This window comes from Triplophysa rosa, linkage group LG17 (genome assembly GCF_024868665.1).
Source record: "Triplophysa rosa linkage group LG17, Trosa_1v2, whole genome shotgun sequence".
NCBI classification, from domain to species: Eukaryota; Metazoa; Chordata; class Actinopteri; order Cypriniformes; family Nemacheilidae; genus Triplophysa; species Triplophysa rosa.
In genome coordinates this window covers 7440805-7466489 of record NC_079906.1, presented here as the reverse complement: position 1 = coordinate 7466489, position 25685 = coordinate 7440805, and the positions used below count along the sequence as shown (strand labels likewise).

The 25685-nt window shown below is 38.7% G+C and overlaps 1 protein-coding gene across 4 annotated transcripts in view; it reads right to left on the bottom strand.

The window, feature by feature from the left end:
- The window catches only part of rimbp2b (RIMS binding protein 2b), a 74139-nt gene that overhangs the window by 30250 nt on the left and 18204 nt on the right, over positions 1-25685 (bottom strand). For all 4 annotated transcript variants that reach the window (XM_057356243.1, XM_057356245.1, XM_057356244.1 and 1 more), the window contains exons 2-4: positions 23091-23174; positions 10278-10367; positions 879-1001 (exon numbers count right to left, since the gene is read on the bottom strand). In XM_057356243.1, coding sequence (XP_057212226.1) covers positions 879-1001; positions 10278-10367; positions 23091-23174 — 297 coding nt within the window. The remainder of the gene's footprint in view (positions 1-878; positions 1002-10277; positions 10368-23090; positions 23175-25685) is intronic.

Genomic DNA, 25685 nt, shown 5'->3' with positions numbered 1-25685 from the left:
GTTGCCTCATAACTGTATAATTAGTCATTCTGGCAGGTAACAATTTCCAACATAGATGTGATGATTTCACATTTTCACATAATTGATTTTTGATATGATTAAAAATGTTAAAAAGGATATTAGAATAACTAATAATATGATTTGGTCTTTAAGTCAAAATCAAGAATTTCAATGATCATTTTATTTATTTAGTTTCACATATTTCACACTTTGTACATCAGAAAAACGGGCACCCCAGAACAACTCAAATAAAAGAAAAATATGCAATTATTCAACAATATTTGCATTTGCTTGCAGCCTGTGGGTTCTGTGTATTTCACAACCAAAAAAAGAGCATTTCATTATTTATTTTGGGTGTGTGTGGGACGGTTGTAATTGTGCATAACTCTCGTGTCATGCACAAACGCATTCCGTAGTGCCTTAGCCGGGCGGTCATTCAGATCTCAAGACAGCATCCACTGTTAGTATTCAGTCAAAAGAAGCACATTCAGTTAGTGCTGGCTTCTGTAAAGTCTTTAGAGATACCTGATGAATGAAATATATGGAGGGAGTCGGGGAGGGGAGAGGGCGTGAGAGCGGTAAGTGTTAGGGGAGTAATGGGGCGCTCCGGGTCTCCTAGTTGATCACGGATCCACGGTCTGAGGGCGCGCGACAGCTCTAAAAGGTAAAACACAGTCCTGTGATACTGTATAAAGAGGACACAAGGGGCCAAATAGAAGTGAAGATGCAGAAGAGAATGGAAGGCATTATTAAAGTGTGTTCTAAGGGTGTCAACCCAAACTAGACATAAGAAGACTAATCCATGCTAGTTTTAATCTAAGATCCAGGTGTTTATAGTTTCAACTGTGGCCATATTGAGGATTGCGGCAGGTTCTTACCTTCAGCACCTGCTCTAGGTTCTCCAGTTTGCCTTGGAGCTCGGTTCTCTCGGACAGAGCGCAATCTCTCTCCACTGTCACTGTGTACAGAGCCTCCTGCAGCTGTTCATACTCACTTTTTACCTGAGAGAGAGAGAGAGAGAGAGTTTTAATGAAGAATTTCTGACCATTTCTCCTTCGACCTCAGTTGATGAAATGTCATCCTTTTCCTGCCAACGAAAATAAAATATGGCTCTTTACACAAAAAACCCAATGACCTAGTGGTTTGAATCCGTGGCTTACTGGTGCAGGTGTTTTGACAGCTTGAGTCATCACCGGAGGGATTGTTTTAAGGTCCAGTGTGTCATTTTTTCGAGGATCTATTGACGGAAATGCAATATACTCTACATAACTATGTGTTCAGAGGTGTATAAAGACCTTACATAATGAAGCGTTATGTTTTTATTACCTTAGAATGATCTATTTCTATCTACATACACCGTGGGACCCCTTGCATGGAATTGGCCATGTTGTTTCTACAGTAGCTCTAAATGGACAAACTGCTCATCAGAGCGCATTTCATACATATATTATTTCCTTCGGCAAAGAAGCGAAAACGTGACGACATCTTAGTTCTGTGTCAGCCACCGTAGTGCTTCGAACGGGAGGGGTGAGCGGTGGAGTGAGCTGTTCAATTTCATACACTGGACCTTTAACATGCTGCTTATCAACCCAAACTCACATTTTAGGCTCAGATTTTGTTCTTCTATAGCTCAGGAGCTTTAAAGAACCCTTAGTTACATTTGTCCAACTTTGACTTGCTTGTAAGTCATCAGCACAAAGAAATGAGACAATTGTTGGCATACAGTCACAGTACATTTACACAATAATGATGGAGTAGAAAACTCAAACGTTTTTCGTTTGCATTTTTAAAGGGACAGTTCGCCCAAAATGAAAATTCTGTCATCATTTACTCACCCTCGAGTTTTTCCAAATCTGTAAAAATGTCTTTGTTCTGATGAACACAGGGAAAGATATTTGTAAGAATGCTTGTAACCAAACAGTTCTTGGACCCCATTGACGACCATAGTAGGAAAAATTACTTTATATATTTTTTGTTCTGTTGAACACAAAAGAAGATATTTTTAAGAATGTAGGAAAGCTAACAGTTCTGGGGCACTTTTGACTACCATTGTCATTTTTCCTACTATGGTCAATGGGGTCCAAGAACTGTTTGGTTACAAGCATTCGTCCAAATATCTTTCTCAACCGAAGAAAGAAATTTATAGGTTTGGAACAACTAGAGTGAGTAATTCATGACAGAATTTTCATTTTTTGGTGAACTATCCCTTTACACATACAATCAATGTTGTCAAAGCAATCTGCAGATACTTGAAAACAAGTGTAAATGCTGTATTATACATTCCAGGCCAGTGGATGGCGATGTCCCTTTGTAAAGAAACACTACGCACCTGCACACATATGCATACCCAGTTCTAAGCTAAAAGCTCTTTTTTTGTGTGGTTAGAGTCCCATGAATGTAAAAATGATCATAGTGTAAAGTAAATCTACTGTACTTTTTGCTAAATAAATGTTGCGTAGAACAAGCACACAGTACTGGAGGCCGCCATTGTTGTTTTGGGAATACTCGCATATGCCTACAAACTGATTACTTAATACACATGACGTCAGCATTTTCACAGTATTGCGTTTTTCACATGTAAACGAACAGCCAAAAGTTTGAGGTGAAAACGTTTTTGTGTAAACGGTAGGGGTGTAACGGTACGTGTATTAGTACCGAACCGTCATGGGCAACATTCCAAATATAGTCATCATTTCTATGCCCTACTCTCTTCGAAGGGCAGAGCCCTTGGAGTTCAGACTTTGGAGTGAACAGGGCATTTACGTGCCATTATGTATATGTTTGGAATGCACTTAGCAAAGGAAGCGACGTAATTTCCTCATTATCTTCAGCTGGCATGTTCCAGTGACGACGAAGCATTGTGTCTGTCAGCAGATGTTGACTTCATTTGGAATTTTCCCCGTGACTGCTCATGACTGATCGGTACGAATATTCGTACCGTTACACCCCTAGTAAACGGCCCCTTAAAGGACCAGTCAGTGAAACCAACCGCTCACTCCCCCCTCCCTTTTGAAGCACTACGACTGCTGACACAACATGGCGAATGCCATGTAAGGGGTCCCGCGGTGTGTGTTAATAGGAATAGCTCATTCTAAAGTAATAAAAACATAACGCTTCATTATGTAATGTCTTTATACACCTCTGAAGACATAGTTATGTATATTATATTGCATTTCTGTCAATAGATTCTATAAAAACAATTACACACCGGACCTTTAAAGTACAGAACTAAAAAATAAATGTAGACAGCATTGTTCAGATTATGTGGTCTTGAAAGAATGTTTTGATAAATATTCACAATTATATTGAAATCACATGCATTCTTTCAAGTAACTTGAAAATCTGAGCACAGTTTGATCTTTTAAAGTTGCAAAGAAACACTCATGTGAGAAAACCGGTTGTAAGTTTTTCAGAAGAAACATCAGAGAAGCCAGTGACTTCAACTGAAACCCTCATTTATTCTAATATCAAGAATAACAACGGCCATATTAAAGCGATCTCATTTCTACAGATTGGGGGCAAACACGCGTCCTCTTTAAACTCCAGCTGTGAGCTCAGGCACGCTCTCTGAAGCGAGAGCAGTGTATTTAGAGCCAGAGAGAGAGGAGGGGCTGACGTCCTGTATCGATCGCAGCGTCAGTCGTGATAAAAAGCTGAGCTGTCAGAGAGAGGCAGTGAGTACACACTCCACACCTGCCCCATCTGACACTCATCTCTTATCTGCAATCTGACCCGCACAGCTCACTGCAACAGCAATTAGGACTCAACATGCTTGTTCTGGAAGAATTATGCATGACTTATTACACCTTGTATTGTTGATTCTTTTGACATTCAACCCACGTTGTTAAATAATCACGGTGATGTTGGGAAACGACCGTGTTCAGAGAGAGTGTAACTTTTTTTAAATGTAATGACTTTCTCTGCCGTTAAAACACATGATATTTTCTGATGATGTAAATCAGGGCCACATGGCCTTATAAAAATAATCGTAACCAATGATTTCATTGTCTACTTATCACGCAACCAAAATTATAATCAAAAAGAAGGTATTTTGAGAAATGTCTCTGTGGTTTTGTGTCCATTCAATTGAACGGGGTCCAGCATTCTTCAAAATATCTTCTTTTGTTTTTTGCAGAAGAAAGAAAGTCGTACAGTTTTGGTATGACATAAGCGTTAATAAATGATGAACTTGTATCCCTTTAAACTTTCTTAAATGATCTTTCTCTCATGTTGTAATGCTGAGCCACTACACCCATGCTTTGCGGTTGCTATGATGATGACGGCCATTCTGAGTGATGGGATGGAGCTCTAGATTCAATGATGTCTCACTCTGAAACAGCTATTTGAGATGGGGATGGATGTACTCACAAGATAAGTGATGCATGAAGGACCATTCTTTTCAAAACAACAGCATGCTCACGTGACTTGTCCAAAGAAACCACACCCTTACTGCTCTCGGTTTAGCATTGCAATTGCAACGTAAGGAGCTGTTTGTGGTAAACACTTGAATGCAGATTCTCAACATTTTCACAAGGGGTGCTATAGAGATGATGGAGCAAAGGTTGTTCACCAATGGTCAAACTCTATCAGCCCCTTCGAGGGATAGGGATTCTGTCATCATTTATTAACCATCATGTTAAAATCTGTATATGACTCTTTCTTCTGTGGAACACAAAAGAAGATATTTTGAAAAATGTCATGTTCACACAATGGAAGTCAGTGGGTGCCAATGTTGTTTGGTTAGCGACGTTCTTCAAAATATCTTCTTTTGTGTTCTGCAGAAGAAAGAAAGTCATACAGCTTCAGAAATTACATGATGGTGAATGAATAATGAAATAATGTTTATTTTTAAAAAAGTGAACTATCACTTTAATACAAAAGCACACATTATGTATGTTCAACATGTGTTGATGTATACTTGCACTTGAACATACTTGAACAAAGTATGTTCCTAGTCTCAATGTAGGCCAGCATAGAGTAAAATCAAGGTTCCACGGTATATATTCAAAATAATAGAGAACTGTAATTTTACAGTATATAAATATCACACATTTACATTACAGTGTCTGTCAGGCGATATGCAGTGCATTATTAGCATATCTGTTCCTTTATTTGGTAACTGAGCTGTCGGTTTCCTGCGCTGTATGTACCTGCTCTGTATTTCTCATAGGTGCTGCATTCATGAATGTCTAATGAGAGAGAAGGGATCTTGTTTTGCTACATTCACAACGCACCTATTTGGAGGTAATGAATGCAGCCTACCTTTAAACAGCTCAGCAGGAAAACATTGCTCTGCCAGAATCGCATGCCAAAACGTGCCGTCAACTAACCACTGACACCCAGGACTAAAAGATGAACTGTAAGCAGGTTACAGGGACGCTGCATAAATCAGCAGTATCGGACGTGCAGGTTTGAGACAGAATTAGGGGAAAATGCTTATCAAAAGACCAAAGTAGATGATTATAAATCACAGGTGCAGACATACGCTGCTACAGTATATGATTAAGACTATTAAAGGGGAAGAGAGATTAAGACGCGAAGCGTGTGTAGACCGTAAGCACTACTCTTTCATACTTTTACGTAATCTGTGCCAAACCTTTGGGAAATCTTTACATTGGCCCTAGACTTTCTCAAAATGGGACGTTTGTCTTTTAAACTGCAAACAATGGCATGCATGAGCCCGTAAGATTCTCATATTACCAGCATTGGAATTTCTTTTAATACTTATAATATATATTATAAAACAAGCTGAATATTTAAGATTCGCTAAAAGGAAAAATGGAGATTATAGCGGCATCTAGCGGTGAGGCTATGAATTGCAACCAATGGCTCACTCCACCCCTCCCCCCTCCAATTCGAAGCACTGCGGTGGCTGACACAGGACTAAGATTTCATCACGTTTTCACTTCTTTGCAGAAGGAGATAACGTATTTACGCAACATGCTCTGTAGAGCAGTTTGTCCGTTTAGGTCTACTGTAGAAACAACATGGCGCATTCCATGTAAGGGGACCTGCGTGTATGTAGATATAAATAGCTCATTCTAAAATAATAAAAACATAACACTTCATTATGTGAGGTCTTTATACACCTCTGAAGACATAGTTATGTAGATTAACATCCTTAATCTCTTTAGAAGAATTTATGACCCTAATGTGTGTACAAACAACAGTTTTATATTGTACTTTCAGAAATGTATGAGATATTGTTTGGTAATGGGATCTAACTGATGTGTTGAGTAATATTCAATATGTCTGAGTGACGGCAACATGACTGATGGGAGTTATGGTCTATCATCATCGAGACAAAGCGGCACTTTAAACACGTTGCTGCTCAACCTTGAACCCAATCATGTTTTTATATAATTCCGCTATTGGAAAAGCGTAATATCTGCCAGTTCCAGAGAGCAGCGCTTCTTCATATCCTCTCAAACAGCCTCAGCAGAGCCAGTGAGCCACAAACACACAGCTGCAGTACACACGCAAAAACATTCAGCATATCCAAAAACACAACGTCTGGTGTACTGTGTAACCAGACATTGTCATCAAAAGATCTGCCAGGAAATTGCTTTTGTGTGACTATGTAAATAAACATCAGTAATCGACAATCACAAGCAATATCAACTTGACCATCCAGGAAATTACGTTTACCCCTTTAGCACTAACACAAACAAGAAATACAGACGGTGAATGAAACCCACCCAAAAATATATTAATACCAAAATGATGAAGGGGATTAAGAGAAATCTGATTTCTTAAACTGTAAACGCAGCTACAGTAAATGTTGCACAGTTCTGTCAGAAAGATTTCCAGTTACAAGATGGATGATGGAGGTGAAAATCTACTTCACACATGAAACACATTCTTGAATTTAGCACATCTGGATACACTTTATCCATTACAATAGACAGGTTACCATCCAAAGTTGCGAAATTAGCTTATGTTCAAAATTGGAATATCACATAAACATTTGCGAATAAGCTCTGTTTGCACCCAACTAGTCAGCCGTCATTCCCTAATACGCTGACACTAAATATCAGTAAGAAAAGTAAGAGAAGCCCCTAAATATAATAATTTTCATACATAGTATTTACTTGCACATGCAGACGAAACACAATAAATGCGGTGCTTTTGTGGATGCCTGCTGTTTGAGAAGGGTCTGTCTGCAGACCAGATGCACTCTCAGGCCAGATGCACTTTCAGCCGCGCATGCGCACTCCGACACATGCACTCTCAGCCTTGCATGCGCACTCCGACACATGCACTCTCAGCCTCGCATGCGCAGTCCGACACATGCTCTCTCAGCCTTGCATGCGCACTCCGACACATGCACTGTCAGACACGTGTGTGAATTAAATGCACCTACAGGCCAATTGTAAGTATATTTATTCAATATTCAATTTATTTATTCTCATACAATATTAAGTCGAAGTAAAAGTGTTGTTTTAACTATATTCAATTCGAACAAGATTAAGTCGATGTAAAAGTGTTATTATGAACTATTTGACAAATGTAATCGAAAACGTTCTTTAACATTATCAGACGAATAAGGCCTTAGTTGCAAGTGTTTTATAGTATTGTTGTAAGTATATTGATTTCATTCATACAGTATTAGATAGATGTAAAAGTATTGTTTTAATATATAAGATAATGTTTTCGAAAACTAACTTAATCCTTATAATCAATGATACCAGATATATCGCGTCTATGATACTTGGGTAACGATACCTGTTCTTCATACAGTAATTTAGTGAAGAACTAACGTTATCTAAATTAATTTTGTAGCGTTTGGCTGACTCTGTGTTTTGGCTGTTGTTCTGAAAACTGACAGGAAAGTTTGCAGGTGACCTGCACTATATAATTATTTTTTAGACAAGGTGTTACTCAACATTATTTAATATGATGTTGAAATCTATAAAATATAGGGATGTAACGATTCACTCAGCTCATGTTTCCCACCTGCCCTCGTTGATTACCCTTCGTTTGTCTTCCCTTTAAAATGCCCTCATGTTTCATTGTCTTGTTGCTCGGTCATTGTATATGGTGTCTTTGGTTGAGTTCCATGTCTTGATGTGTCCAGTGATTACCTGTTTTTTCCACGCTCGTGTTCCTGTTTGCTGTGAAAACCCCCGTCAGTCTAGTAAGTGTTCAGTTTAGTTTATGTCTAGTGTTGTTTATTTTCAGTTTAGTGTTAGTTAGTCTTCGTCCTGTTATTATCTTATTGTATTATGTTTTCCCCCATCGTGGGTTTTGTTTTGTGTGTATTAAAATAAAAATCCTTGTTAACCCCTTCATTGCCGCTGCCTGCGCTTGGGTTCTTTCTCCACCTCCATTCCTGACAATGTGTACATAATAAAACTTTATAAATAAACCATTGATTAACAAGCACCTGTTTATTGTAGAATGAGACATTTATGTATACATGTGTGTTTGTTTATATATATTTTTAGGCCGGAAGAATACGTGTACAAGAAAAGGTTTTATTTAGTAATGTATTTTCCCAATATTTCCCAAAATAATCGGAGATTAATCGTGTATAAATTTTAATAAATACCGGGCAATGACCCGAACCACCAGTCTTCACGGTACTCTTAAAAAGCAGTAACCTTCACATTTTATTAATAGAATTTTACAGTTCACTTCGTGAAATACGTTATTATTTTCAAATATTTTCCGACGGTTGTCACAGGAAGTTCTTCTTAAGTCGTACCTTTAGTTTGTACACAGCATTTTGACCGACTTCTGTTTTCGACCCACCGCAATGTGCGCGGCTGTGAGTGCATGTGCCTGAGTGCGCATGTGCGGCTGACAGTGCATGTGACGAGTGCGCATGCGCGGCTGAGAGTGCATGTGTCTGACAGTGCATCTCGTCTGCAGACAGATGCTATTGTGCTGTTTGGGAAACGCAGTCGTGACAGTTCTGGGAGGCAATTACAGAAATACTTCGACGACTTTGCTCAGGCATTTAATAATGACCATAACAACATTTCAGATGATGTGTATCAAGATCAGTACTCTGGTTAGTCAGGTTACGCCGTCTTACAGTGCAGTTACATTACTTTCTGGAGGAATTTATTCGGCAAATGCGTTTCCATCTCCAATTATTCGCATTAACCCTTTTTCGCAAAAGAAGAAAAACCACCTCAAGCGAGCGTAAAAACTTTTTTGCGAATTAACGGTTTCTATTTCGAAATTTGGCATTTCCATCACTTGTTTCTGATGCGAAACTTCAAATTATGGGGTGATGGAAACCCTGCCATTGATTCTTTCTTTGCCTGCTAGGCAACCACGCAGAGCAATTGTCAGACATAAAGACAGTCACGAGAAAGCTGATCATACCATTACGAATGTATGTTAAAAAGCTGGCAAGAGACATTACCAGATAAACCTGTCTGTAAGGTTGAAAATGGATTAGAATGTATTACTTTTATCCTTTGCTCAAGGGTCTAGATTTGCGAGTCTGTAACACCATGCACATCAGTGCTTCTGCCCAAGAGACAAGCTGTGTCTTCATGGCAGTCCTGCCATAAGTTTTAATAGAGTTCTTGCTGTTGGTCGCTGAGGTGCTAATTCAACGTTTAAGGTTTAAATGTTGGTCAAACTCAAAAATATGTTGTTTTATTGTGATCTTAGCGTTTTTTTAAGATCTCTGTCCTCCCCCATTCAAGGACACAGGTCATGTATTACTGAATTGGCCATCCAAAGAGGTTGCAAACATTGCAGATGAGTGCCTGTGATTTTTCCAGAAGGAATTTTGGTAAAGCATTCCTGATCAGTCACTCACAAGGCTCCATTTAAAGCAGGACGCTACCTTAGAAGGCAACCACATATAAGAGTTAGGCAGTGAAGCGGCTCAGGGTTTTATATTCAGTGTGTGGATACACTCATTCATAGTTGAACTCATCAATCTCCCGAACGAGTGGGTGGTCACTGATGTGCTCCGGCAGGGCAGAGGGACTCAACGGATTGAGTTAGAGGAGCAAAAATGTGTTGGGGCGGCCCAAGGCCTCCAGCTTTATGAAGAACAATCCTCCATTTCCACTCAAGTGGCAAAAACACCATTAGCTCTCTCCACCAGAGAACAAACTACAGCCAGAACGGATTACAATGCCATTGTGTGTGTGTGTGTGTGTGTGTGCGTGCGTGCGTGCGTGCGTGCGTGTGCGTGTGCGTGCGCGTGCGTGTGCGTGTGTGTGCGTGTGCGTGTGTGTGTGTGTGCGTGTGTGTGTGGAGGGGTTGTTATCTATAGCCCTAAAGCCTGAATGAGACTGACTGCTTACCTGCTCATACTTGGCTGCCTTCTGGATATCGTTGAACAACTGGAGATTCAGACGCGCTTTCTCCTGCAGAACATGCTGAAGCTCACTCTCCTGCGAACACAAACAAAACCATTGAGGGAGAGATCAGATTGTCACACACATTTTTACATTGCTTGTCATGTGTCAGGCAGAAATAATGACTGGCACACACAGATAAACACGCGTTTAGAAAGGAGGCTCCGTTCCCGGTAGGAACAGAGAGTTTTCAACCCAGTCAGTGTTTGTCAATGCATTATTCATTTTGAGAAGAGCAAGACGAAGATAGTAAGAGAGAGAGAGAGTGATGATATACGCAGACAGTAAAGGAAAGAGAGGGGAGAGAGAGACTGCAGTCTATACTGTGAGTCTGACACCGAAGGTTTGAACTAGAGATCAGAACATGCCAGGAACTAGAAAGTAGAGAGACAGAGACAGAGAGACCACTATAACTATTATTGACACATTTACTAGCACATTTACTCTAGGCACTATTTTACCACATTAATTCCATCTGGTTAACAATTTCTAATTTAATTTTGCACTAAAATTTTATTTTATACTATTTGACTTTTATTTGTTATTACTACTTGCTTGCTTCATTTAGGCAACATTTTTTTATTTTACACACAGTCCCAGCTAAAAGTGATGGGCAACTTTGGACAATTGACGTTTTTGCTTTTTATTCTAATTCTTTTTATTTTAATATATTTCTGCGGGTAACTTCTTGACATGCCGCATATTTAAAAAACACAGGCACAATATTTCATTTGCATAATGACAAATGTAATCTAAGTCAGTGCAAATTAGCATTTAAAACATTAAAGACGCAAATTGACGCACAAAAATGTTGGTAAAATATTTATTTTAATTCTCAACTCCCATATATTTTGCATCTGAAAGGGAAACTCCTACGAATGTATGTGCAATAAGTTAAGCATGCAAAAACAACTGTCCTTGCAATTTTTTTGTGCTAATTAGTGCTGATGCTTTACAGCGTGTCTCTAAATCCTTGCGCTGGCGCAAGCTCTTAGTAAATCTGGCCCTTAGTGTTTTGTCCATGTTGTACCATAAACTTCACATTTAAATGGTTTTATAAGACCTAAGAGAACACTAAAAGCAAACATTGTACAAATATACCCCTCTGGACATCATATTTGGCCACTACTATATGTTGCTAAGGGAGAACACAGGACCAGAGCACATGCTGATTTCATGATTGAATCATCTGTGTGTCTTTAAATAGCTCTGTGTAATTAGGTTAACACCTCAAATCATTGGTTAATCTTGAACGCGGATGAGAATTTGCATACGCCCCCTAACCAAACCTCATCCCATGCAGATTGAGATTCTTCCCTCACAGATAGCGAGAAACTTAATTACACTCCACTAACATCCATGTGATGTGATGCAAGTGTCACTTAAACGTGTTATCTTCTGGGAAAGCATTATGTGCTTGTGTGTTTATCTTCGTCTGAAAAGCTTGAATGGCTGACTTTCTGTCACATTCCCCAGAGTAAGGTTTAATCACTGTGTTATTGCTCAGATGTTGCCTTTTCATAGCTCAAGGAGACAAAAAAAAACTAAACCAATAATGTTTGATCTCACATTTTAAAAACAGTTTCCTCCATACATACACTCACGCACGCACGCACGCACGCACACAGTCTCGCCTCATAACAGAAGATCACCTCTATTTCTCTCCATTCAGTTTCATCGAAAAGTCATTGTGATCTCAACTACTGTCAATTCGCTGCAGTCACTTCCAATCTCTCCTGAGCAGCACATGACGGCATTGGCAGACCGCTCGCTAAACATCGATCCAGAAAAAACTCTGAACGGATGATAGACCGAGCCACGAAAAAATGAAGTGACCCGGTGTGGAGAGAGATCTAATGATTACAGATTAGACGCATATAAACTCTGATTCACACTGAACGCTAACAAATTGCACGAGACAGCCCGGGAGACACGACGCTGGTTCTGCAGCAGCGCAATCTGCATGTGCTGCAAACGAACAAAAATAAAAATAAAGGGCATGCCATGAGGGAGGTCGTTACAGAAATGTTCATTCTGCTGGAATAGCCTGATAATAATGCATTAGAAGTGAGGAGGACACTAATTAGACTCGCACACTAAGAACTCTTCGTCATCTCTATAACAATGTCTATGTTTCGGTCTATTTTGTGGTCTATGAACAGCCATTTCTTCATTTGTTGGGTATTATTGCTTCTAGTTTGTGCATTTTAATTCACAGAAATCTTATTAAGATTCGTCTCGCAAAAATGTGCATTCTTTTTTGTCACATCCATAATGCATTCATTTTTCTCTCTTTTAAAATAGAAAACTCGTGCTTATTTCTGATGTCTGGACTCAAATATTCAATATATTTGTAATAAATACGTTCTCTGAACATTTATATTTCAAGTTTTGATTGAAAATGTCACATCCATATTACTGGGATTGTACTACGCATGTTTCTTTATTCTGTGGATCCTGTCCTCCCTTTGTTTCCATTTTTTCCGCAACTATGCCATGCGGTTAACTGCATGTCATGTCTACTCCAAATAACCTATAACAAACACAGGACATTCATGTACTACAAATAGATATACTAAAGAAGAAGCAAGAAATCCATTCTGAACATGGCTAGTGTGTTAGTTTTTGGATCTAGACATCCTGCTGCGTGAAATGTGTCCAGTCAGGACTGGGGTAATGGATGCCAGCCTCTTCCAGGAAATAAGCGACGGTGACCTTTGAGACGACACAATCTGTTCGACTCGGTGCTTGTTCGCCAAACGCCCCTCTCTCTTCGCAATTGTGTTTTCTCCGGTCCATGGAGACTTTTCTCAAGAGATCCCCATGACACCAAGATTCAGTTAAACTGAGATTAGCGGTACTCACTGAGGAATTGCACTTTGAGTTTTTGGTAAAAACACTGAGATTCTCAGCTTCTGAAAGGAAGGTCAAAAAGGGTGGAAGATTTTCTTACTATTATTAATAGAAGGATTGGGCACCCCTGATCTATAATATTGGGACAATAAGATATGGCCTGTGTTTTCTTTATTGCCAGTTTTATTGTCCACCAGTCAAAATGAATAAATCTGAATTTTGCACAGTCAAAGGACAACCTGTGTCAAGAAATAGAGTTAAAGGAGCAGTTCATCCATAAATGAAAATTGCTTAATAAATGTCTTTGTCCTGTTGATATTTTGAAGAATGTAGGAAAGCAAACTGTTCTGGGGCACTTTTGACTAATTTGTCAACTTTCCTACTATGGTAGTTAATGGTGGCCAATAACTGTTTGGTTACAAGTATTCTTCCAAATATCTTTCTCCGTGTTCAATTTATACAGAAAATGATACAGTAATTGATGACAGAAGTTTCATTTTTGAGTGAACTGTCCCTTTAATTGAAATTGCAAAACATTTTGAGGAAAAATATTAGTTATGCTAGGTATTCTTTTGAATTAGTTTAACCAACATAGCTATACATACACAATATGCACTTTGTACCCTTAACAATAAGAATCTGTAGGCATATTATTCAAATCCTGATGTGATAAAAAAGATAAATTGTTTTAGTCTAAGTCACTTTTATGACTAATCATTCAAGAGAGGCGTGACCTTAAAATCCAACAAACAAGAGTATTTAAGTCCCCACTGGCAAAGTCAAGTAAGGCAATTCATCGATGCACATCAACACACAGAAAAATACTCCAGAGGTGCAGTCTTGTCCATATGTTTACAGAAAACTGAATTGACATGTTAAGTAATGACTGTACTGCCACAGTGCTAATAATCTTTGACCTAATTAAGAGGCAAATATTGAACACATATGCATATGCTTTGTTGAACATTTGCCAAAAGCAAACTGCCGTATTTAATTCTCACATGAATAATCTCTGAAACGCTTTAGGTGATGTTTCTATTCTAGCTCTTAGAAACACACTCTGAATTTATTTATGTCGAACTCACAGATGCACATGGTTTTCACAAGGCTGTACGTTAACGTTTTTTCCACAAAGAAACGGTGCAACAGAGTTTTAGAATTTTGTAGCACAGGCCAAACAGTTGTAGTCATGATCCTGTCCTCCTTGTCAGGAGTTTTCTAGTTTTGTGGACAGGGTTGTGACAGTACCATGTCTTTTGTGCTTGTTGTGTTTTGTGTGGAAGCGCATGGCCATTTAATTGTTATAATGGCCATGTGCTCTACTGTCGTGTTTTGACCCCTCCCCCCTCGTTTCCTCGTTTAGCTTCCCACCAGTGTTTCATGCCCCACATCTGGCTATTGTAATTATCCTTTGTTAGTTTCCCCTATTTATGGCCCTCTTGTCTTCGGTCCTGTGCTGGTTTGTTTTGACTCTTTCTCATATCCCAGTCCGCCTTGTCCCCAGAGTTGTGTTTATTTTCGGTTTAGTTCTTGTTTTGCCCCCTCGTGGGAAGTGTTTTGTTTTAGTGTTCATTTTCTACCCTTGGTTCTTGTTTATTTTCTGTTTGCCCCCTCGTGAGCTTTTTATTTAAATAAAGTCTTTGTGCAAACTGCTGTCTGCACATGGGTTCTCACTCGAAATTCGTGACAGTTGCAGCACAAGTATACATCTGTTATCATCTTTTAAAAAACACAAGTGCAGGTCATCACATAAATAGACAGGTAACTGAAAAAGGACATTCATGTAATACAAATAGATAAATTAGGGCCATTTAATTTTTAGTTTTTACCAAATTAGTTTTTTCCTTGAAAATTTTTCTGAGTTCTGTATTTTCAATGCTTTACTATACAGTAGTAAATACATTTGTCCATAAAAATACTGTATACTATAGTATTTTCTACAGTAGACTGCAGTAAAATTCTTGTGTACTATAGTATATTTGAACATTACTATTAGGGTGATCACCACCCAACAAACCAAATGTGGGACAGGTAATACTTTTGTGTGGGACAATGTGGGACACCACTGAAAGGTAGCGTGAAACGGGGATATAATAACGGAATTAAACACTTTTATATATTTTTGCTACCTTTTACCTCATAAAAATAATTTGTTATTTAGTCCATTCCAACTACAGCATAATTAAGGCATAGCTAAAATGTTATATAACATAAAACCATTTTAATGGCGATTTCAATTTAAGGTGTTCTGTCTCTTTAAATGTTGAGTACAGATTAGACGCGGAGTCATCATGTTGTACACTTTGAAGATCTTCTCAAAAAGAGAAAACTAAAAGAATAAAAAAAAGATAATGAAAAAGAGTTTCTCTTTTGAAATGTATTATTGTTAAATAATGCATTTTATTATTTGCTAAATAATTTTTATTTTAATACTCTAACCACAACCTAAAGGCTAAACACAGTTTCAAAGCCACACAGTTTTTGAGGCTTTAGTGAATTTTTATCCGGCAAGTTGACATGGGAGGATCGCCATGTGATCTACTGAAAGATGCAGCCTCTTGATGACTGAAATCACTGCCGTCTTCTCATACATTGGATAAAAGTCAGGCTTTAAAACATAGTTGCGTTTTTATGAGCTCGTTGGACACTGGTATGCACTGGACTGCTTTGACACAGCACAATTAAATAGTTAAACAAACAATGGCGCGAACAAGCGTCTCATGTGCGTTTCAGGTTAAAGAACGTTTCTTAATGTGACAACTAAAAATCAATAGACTGATGAAAATGTGGGACATTTTCTCAATATGCGACACGTGGGACAAGGGGTGAAAATGCTGTGCGGCACAACACAAAGCGGGACGGTGGTCACCCTAATTACTATAGTAAATATTAAAGTATACTATAGTGTTTACCAGGGGCGGTTCTAAGGTGAGTGGATATCCGGGGCTTAGCCCAGAGACCTCCACATATGTGTTCGAATACAGTGGCGTGGCAAGATCAGGTCCGGGCCCTTATGCAAAAACTTCTAGGCAGCGGCAATTTTAAGTTTAAATAGCAGTAGGTTCTGTTTACACTAAGTGACAATAGCAGCATTTCTTAGCGATATGCTATTTGCACTAACCGAAAATAGCTGAATTTTCTTTGGATTAAGTAGAATTTGTAGTTAGATGTATTGGTACTTATAAATAGTGGCAGATAACGTTACTTTTTGCACCTCAGTATTGTTGTGCATTAAACATTATGCAATAATAACAGAGTGTAAATCATTATATTTATAAAAATGATTAAAATGATGGAAACTTATTGAGATATTAAAGCCCTACACCTACACCTACCCTTACACTAAACCTAAACTTTATGAATAAAATAGAATTTTAAGTCTTAAATCATTTTTATTGAAAATAAATGCCCTTATGATCTGTAATGTGATAGAAAAAGGGAAAAGAGCATTTTCAGCAAGAGGTGGATTAGAACTCCGGTCTCCATTGCCAAGCTCTGGAGACTTTTCACCTGACGCCACAGTAGTCGCTATTTAAGATGGCGTCGTTCTTACACTTTCTCTATTCCAATCACATATTGGTGGGCGGAGCTAGTGCAAATAGTCTCTGCCAACAAGGCGGCCTATTTTTACTCAGTGTAAATAGACACTCTGTTTGCGACCGCGTTGCGCATTACTGGACATTGGTTGTTTACTCAGGTTTGTTATTTAAATGTTAATGCGTGTCAATCGCACTCAAATAGTAACGGCAGACCTCAAGGGAGTGTAAACTCCCAACATGTGAATGGCCCCAACATTTCTATGATAAAACAGTTATCAAATATTAAACTTTTAGCTACTTACATCGCACTGGCTCTTTCACAGTTAAAGCTGATCGCCTTCTTTCATTTGTTTGGCCACCTCAATTAGATTGATATTGACGAGCTCATTCAGAGTCCATATAAATTAAACTTCATTCAGTTTTCGACACCGCAAGGTAAACAAGTAATGTTGTAAATTATACATTATACAATAATAATAAGAGTGTAAATGATATGTATTAAAATGATTAAATAGATGACAACTAACTGGTACAATAAAGACCTCTCTACTACCCGTAACCTCACCATACACTTTATTATTAAACATCTGTTAGCCATTTTCAACTATTTTTTCAATTTTGTTGAAAATAAATGTCTGTATGATCTGATATGTCATGTGAATGTAGTTCGGCAAAAGGTGGATTCGATCTTGAACTCTTATGTCGAGTCAGTACTACTTGTCATGCGTCTTACTCCCTACGTCACAGAAACTGCTGGGTAAGGTGTGTTGTTTTTACACTCTACATTTTTTTACGGCGAAGGACCCACTCACATTTATCTGTGGGTAGACATGCAAAAGACGCAAATTGTAAACGGCCCCTAAGTGATTCGTACACGGCATGGCAATAAAACATTCGGGGCTTTACTGAAAACCTTCGTGGCTTCAGCCCCCTTAGCCCACCCCTAGCGCAGCCCCTTGTGTTTACTACAGTTTATAAATTTACTACGAATTAATTACTTTATCATCTGGTTCAAATTAAGCTGACTGTTATTTTGGCAGTTGGCCACGAAGACACTTGAGCTTCAGCTTGTTTGACAGTAGCTTCACACAAACAGTTAAATGCTCGTAAAATAAACCTGGAACAACTCTGTGGATGAAGTTCATGTATTCACGTCCTTGAATTGTGAGATACAGAGTGTGAGATACGAGTTATATTGTAACATGTGCAACTAATTCACTCATACACACACAGAACAAGCAGAGGACATATTTAAATAGTAGAATTCTGCTTTCGTGATTCCTTAAATGTTTTCCACATCATGCACATTATAGGGCTCTAGATCAATGGACTTGATGCAGCCAGAAAACAACTTTTAATCGCAAAAACAAAAATAAATAGTGGTGCGGCATTAGTTACCCTCACACATGAACAACGACAAACGCACTTCACACAAACAAGCGGCTCTGTCTAATGCACCTGCCAAACAGCATCGCACGCGTGCCACACTATTACATTTATATGTAGCACAGACCGATTTTTTCTTAGCATATGCAACATAAATGTCGCACTGTACAGCCGTTTCATACTAATGAAATGCGCTGTATCTTATAAACAAACTTGTGAACATTTTTTTACTGTAGATTTGAACCAACAACATGCATTTTCAATTATTTGTTATCTTACATCTTGTATGTACAGTAAAACCTATACACACGCATAGCACTGAAACATGACATACACAAAATTGCAAATGTATGGGAATTATTTTTGGATATAGTTATGGTACGAAATCGCAAATGCATTTAGGTGCACATGTGGAGATCTGTGTTTAACATGGCTGCCTGCAGTAATCAGATGTAAATGTGATGAGTGAATAAGACGTAGAGCCAGATGGTACCATATGAGAGACCACCCCTCCATCCCACCCTCAAAGATACTGCACAACACAACCAGTAACAGTTTTCCATTGCACTCTGCTGATCTTGGACAAAACAGACGAGACGAGAGGACGAGACGAGGGCACAGATGACACATTCTCCATTGACGGCTATTCAATGAACCACTTAAATTGACCATATTCTTTTTTGCAAGCAACATCTAAATTTGGACAGAAGTTTTGTTAATGACCAATTTTTGGAGAAGACATTAAAAGTGTTTACTGCTCAGGATGGCTTTTTCCAGTATTACTGAGCTCCAAGGAGGGAATAAAAGACATCATTTTTACATCATGTACAAGGACATCAAATCTTTTTTGACATTTTGTTCCACTTTAATTCATGTTAGCCTTTCAGAAGGACACAGAATGACCACAAAAGCACAGAGTGCAACTACTAGAGCCGAAGGGACAAACTGCCCTGTTCTGTCACTAACTGACACACACACACAACGGCACACATACAGTATACTCACAAAAACAACAACACACCACACAAACAACCCAGGGCATCTTCTAGATGATTCAAAGGCTCCCACGTACGAACACAGATTTTAGGTAATTGAGTTAGGACCTTGCAGCTCCGTGAAAAGTGTGCTTGACTGGGAACATCACTGACTGTACTCATGCAAAGAGGTCACATGAGATCTAAATTTCCATCCAGCCATTTCAATATAACAACTAAGTACTGTTTTAGCTATAGCACAGTCTTTAATAATGGCATAAAAGTGGCCTAGATTCACCTGATGAAAAAGGGATTAAAATAGTGCCATCACCCTTATTAAACTTATTTACTTTTTAAAGTGACTGCATTACACTTTACTAACATTTTTGCTGTGCTCTGAGGAAATTCTCCTGACCCTAGTTACATTGCGATAAATAAAGATTGCGTTGTATGAAAGCAACGTTGAAAAGAGGTTGGAGGAGCTTGGATGAATGCTCCGCCAATACGCAGTGAATAAAGTTTAACAAACAAGCAAAACGGCGCTCTCAGGCTTTGATAATGTTTTCGTGTGTAGAGACCTGCCAAGAGATTAGGCTCAGGGTATTTTTACAGTCATTACTTTGAAAACGGAGCCTCCTGTGGTATAAAGAGACTCCCACAGGAGAGAAACGTTTACACGGCTGATTCTCACACACTGAGAAACACGCATCCTACTAAGACACACGCACATATTTACTGAGGACGCATCACTGACTTACAGCACGGTTTTAATAAAACACTGTAATCACTATGGACCTTCTCTAGCCTTGAAAGAAAGCAGTTTGCATTTTAAAAAGAAAAGGTTTCTTCTTTTAAGATTTTTTGTCTTTGAGAATGCCCCAGCACATCCCCAAAGGAAGGTTTTCTCAGATTGAGCTAATATCTATGGATCATTTAGTTCCCTAAGCACAGCTAAACAAAACCACAAAACAAACTTTTAACACGACAAAACTAAACTAAATCAAGCAAAAATCACTGAGAAATACATTGATTAAATACGGTTGAGGGGCGTGCTGATCTACTTCTGTTACTCATAACACAAGATATATCAATGACTGATTACCTTACAGCTGTGGCAACTCTACCTTAATTTCTAGTATATTCTACTCCATATTAAAACAATACAAATGTTAACATTATAGGTTGAAGTGAGCTGTTGGTTGCAATTCACAACCTCACTGCTAGATGCCGCTAAATCTCATACACTGGACCTTTAAATCACACTAATTTAAGATATATTCTCTAAAAACGTGATGTGTGACCCTGGATCACAAAACCAGTCTTAAGTAGCACAGGAATATTCGTGGAAAAAGCCAACAAAACATTGCATGGGTCAAAACGGTCGATTTTTCATTTATGCCAGAAATTATTAGGATATTAATTAAAGATCATGTTCCATGAAGATATGGTGTCAATTTCCCACCATAAATGAATTAAAAAATATATTTTGTGAGTAATATGCTATGCTAAGGACTTCATTTGGACAACTTTAAAAGCGATTTTCTCAGTATTTAGATTTTTTGCACCCTCAGATTCCAGAGTTTTAAATAGTTATATCTCGGTCAAATATTGTCTTATCCTAACAAAACATATGAATGGAAAGCTTATTTATTCAGCTTTTAGATGATGTAAACATTTTGAAAAATTTACACATAAGACTGGTTTGGTTGTCTAGGGTCACATTTGTTATTAGTATTTTACTCGCATCTTGCTTGAAGAATGTGTAGATATTTTTCCAGGAAAACCGCACAAAAACACTACTTATCATGTACAGCGTAACAATCCATGTGCATACTTGATTCATTCTGTAAAAGACTGCAAACCAGGAGTCACATCTGAAATTCGGGGCATGACCCATTTAAAAGGTTTTTCTCAGCTTTATAAAGACCCAGCAAGCTTCTCTCATGTGTTATGGAAGAAAAGTCTTCCCCGAATGCTGAGGTGAGATGAATAAAGAAAAGAGAGAACCTCTTTAAAATAGTTTCCCATGGCAGTCAAGGACGATTAGCCTCTGTACGGCATATCCTCCACCAACCCTTACTCTATCTCTCTCTCTCTCTCTCTCTCTCTCTCTCTCTCCTTCCACATTCGCTCCTTTCCACTATCTTGCTCTTACGTTTTTGTCCTTCTCTCCGCTTTGTTTACCCTGACAGTGCACCCTGAAGTCAGTGCTCTACGTCTGGAGTACGGGGACAGCGAGAGAGAGAGAGAAAATGCCCTTGAGAGGGATGAGTATGTGTGTGTGGTCATGGTGTAGCGGCACAGCAGGCCTTGTTGAAAACTAAAAGCCTTTCCAACATCTATGTGCCGCTACCGAGAAATCACCTCCATCAGCAACTGCGTTCCAGCAGAAATGGTCCACCTGTATCAAAATGTACCGTGCCAATCAAAATACAGCATAATTATGATACAGAAGCACACAGATCTCATGGGAAGACCTGCAGAAGTGGGCCACGTCCCACAAGGTTAATGGTTTAATGCCCTGTATAATCCTACACCGCGTTTCAATGTTGTGGCTTCGAGCGATGCGTCGTAAGGTGACCTGTGCTCTGGTCACAGTTAAAGGAGCCGTATCATCAAAAACAAATTCACTGATGTTGTAAATGCAAGAGTTTAAGATTACTAATGTACACTGTGCAAACCATTTATGGGAACCAGTGACATAATAAATTAAGAAATCAGTGACATTATTTATATTAAATATTTAATAAAGTACCCATGGTTTTTACCGGAGCCCTAAAGTAAGCATTATTATTAATTTCAACCAGATTAGTCAATCATATCGAGGTTAGCCAGTCATACCAGATGCAATTTACATGAGAAAGTCTTAAAGGCACAGTAGCAAGTTCATGCTGCTTAAAATAAGTAGTTACATAAAACTAAATAATGACCGTGTTTGCCGACCAATCGCATTTGTACAATAGAGTGCCTCAGAGAATACATGTTTTTCTCAAATGATTCATTTGGCGATTCTTCTGTCTAATCCCCTCATTTCTGTCAGCCTACTCTGATCTGATTGGTCAGATGGTCTAGTCTGCTGTGATTGGTCTACCTCGTGCAGTGTCACAAATGGAACGTAGGTGGGCATTACACAGAGTGAAGCAAATCCGACCCGGAACTGAAATTAGAATGACAGATGCGTGAGTCGATTCCTTTTTTCCCAAGCCAATAACTTTGTTATTCGTTCACTTTCGGCTTTAAAACTTGCCAGACTGTTTACATCCACACACAGCAACATTACACACTGCATGAAGTGCAATTTTAAGGTTTACTCTTAAAATAAACGAATGTTATCTGCAGAAAACTTTTTCTGGACAGTTCCTGGACTTGGAAGGCTAGACCGTCTCATTTCGGTTCGCTTCGTGGACTTCGGGGGCTGCGTGCTACCTCGTTTTTAAGTCCGCGACCTTAGAAGGTCGCAGCCTTCGAATTGGGACACAGCTATTGTGTCTTAAAAATGCTGGCTGCTAACAAGTTGCTAAAAGCGACTGTCGGATGCTTGGTGGTGGTGACGTTGATATCGAGCGACCAGTCTGTTTATAGCCTCACATTAGCCTATTACTTTTGCTAAATGTATTTAGGCTTCAAAAGTAACAAATGTGTTCATTTGTAAAGATTATATTGTTAGACAAAACGTGTAAACATCATAAACCTTTGTTAATCACATAGCTTATTTTTTGCAATCTTCCAAAAGTCTATGGGAAAAATGCACAGGCTTTCGGTCGAGAGAACCACTGTGGCACTAACTTCCGGGTTGGCCTACAAAAGTTAATCTAACCTGTGGGGGTATTAAAAGTAAATATTGAACAAATATGCCCCTACAGACATCACTTTTGGCCACTACTTCTTCAAGATGCAGCATAAATCACAACCATAAATGCACCATAACCATCTAACAAACATCTCAGAAGATTCTTCATGACACGCAGCATACATGACCCTCTCCGGAGACTTGTAAAGGCTCTCACCAGTGTTTGACATGACTGACTCTTTTTCTTCACCTCCTCCTCAAGAACTTCACACTCCTTTCTCTTCTTGCTGATCTCAGTTTCCTAAGGAAGAGAAAAAATAAATACTGTTAGTTGGATGGATGGAAGGATTCATTCTGCTATAATAGTACACAACCTGGCCTAATAAAACCACCAGAACGCTTTATGCAGCATAACACACAAACACTGCGTGTGCACACGCCAGCATAGAAAATAATACAACATTCACACAGCTGGTGTGGACCCCATATACTGTAAATCACCTATAAATAAAAACTGTTCACCACTAATGAGATGCACATCTAAAAGTCACTAGAAAAACATATTTGGTGCAAGAAAAACAAAGCTAAGCACAATTTTAAATGCACACAGTAATAAAAATGTCTACAGGATGGTTAAAGTGATAGTTCTGTCATCATTTATTCACCCTCTTGTCATTTCAAACCTGTATGACTTTCTTCCACAGAACACAAAAGAAGATATTTTGAAAAATGTTGGTAACCGAACAGCACTTGCCCCCCGTTCACTTCTATTGTACGGACACAAAACCAGTGTGAAGTGTGAAGGGGTGCCGGTTAACAACATCAAAATATCTTCTTTGTGTTCTGCAGAAGAAACAAAGTAATACAGGTTTGAAATGACAAAAGGGTGAGTAAATGATGCCAGAATGTTTATTTTTGGGTGAACTAATGGCAGATGGGGAAGTGTGCATTAAACAAACGTGAAAAAAGCTATTTTTCCATTTGATGATGCAAGCGGTTTACATCTAAACAGGATGTCAGCATTGGTTTATCCAAACCTCAGCGTTACACACAAGACTGATGGAGTCTCCACTGCTGATGTCACTCTCTAATTACAGTAGATCTCACTGTGATACACACAAACACACATACACACCGTAAGAGCGTAATATGGGTAATTTTTCAACGGTTTGGCTTACAACACTACCGTTTCAAAGGACACTGAACCTGCCAATGGCTTAATGACTTTCATTGGTCTCCAGGGAGGCAGGATAACTGTGTGCCTGTATGTGGGACTGTACAGGTATTTGTGCGTGTTTGGGACACACATGGCAGTCGTGTCCTTATAACAATGTGTGAATCAGTCTTAACAGAAGTCAACCTGAGCTGGGAGTGAGAGTGTGTGAACGTCCACGCAGTATTAGTGAATGGCAACATCCATCCTGCTTAGTGACACCAGGGATGGAAGACACAAGATCCAATTCCAATAATAAATGAATATCTATGAGGATGGATGGATTAGAGAGATACTGGATATTCAACACTTAACTGCTGATCAGCTGTTTAAGACGCATGTTCTGACACTAGAAACGGGGTTGATGTTACAAGCCTATTTAGTCATTTGTGAAATCAGGTCAGGTCAGGTCTTGATCAGGTCTTGTATCACACTGAAGGGGCTTATTTCACGATAACAGCAGGCTTCTTGTACATTTTCCCGCTTATTACACGGCTACTTGCCACATGAGAAAAAAATAGACATGAAATGTGAATTTGAAATATTTTATTAGCAAATTTTTACCGACTGCGGACCTTCCGCGAGGAAAAGCCGTTTACTTTCGGTTTTAAGGGAAGAAAGGACGTTCATATGTCTCGACCAGGCAATTTGGTTTGATCATTTGTAAATATAATTTCATATATGTTATTAAAAGACATATTTATTTTTCATTTGTCAAAAAAAACTTGATTTGTCAAAATGATTTGCTGCATCCGGCTTACCGTGTGTTATTAGTTTTGAGAGGTTGTTATCTGGGAATAACGAACCTGCAAATGTCGCGACTGGCCAATCAGAATCAAGCATTCCAGCGAGCCGTGTAATAATTTAAGAATAACATTGTGTACTACCAGTCTGGTAACACTATTAAAGACAAAAACAGATGTTATTTCACAAATCTCGACACTTAACTAACCTCAAAAGGCCAAAAACAGCTTAGATCTGCAAATTTGATCTGACTGTCAGCATCAGGGAAGGAGAGAAGGTAAATAAAATAAATCACACAAATAAGGCCTGCTTGCTCACTGAAACACTTAAAAAAAATAACTGTACAGAATGTGCAGCGCTGGGTAATCTAGTTTAAACATACTTCACTGACACGTGAAGTCTCGACTGACTGCAGTGGACCAATGAATTGTTGCGTTTATAATACAGAAACAGCTTGTGAAAATTATAGCACACTAAATGTATTCATGCTATATTGACAATGATTTTGCTGCTAATATAAAAATAACCAGCAAAGTGAATATAGTGATTCTTTTATTAAGTTTCCTAAAACACATGTTATTACACCAGTTTCCCTCCTTGTGTATAGATGTTTAAATGGCGTTTCTCAAGATCAATTCATTTCTGTGACTCACATTAAATGTCCAGTGTATAAAATTTAGCAGCATCTAGTGGTGAGGTTGCAAATTGCAACCAAAGGCTCACTCCACCCCTCACTTACTCACCCCTCCCTTTCAAAGCACCACGACGGCTGACAGCACTATAAGATGTCGTTAAGTTTTCACTTTTTTACAGAAGGAGATAACATATTTACGAACCGCGTTGTGTAGATCAGTT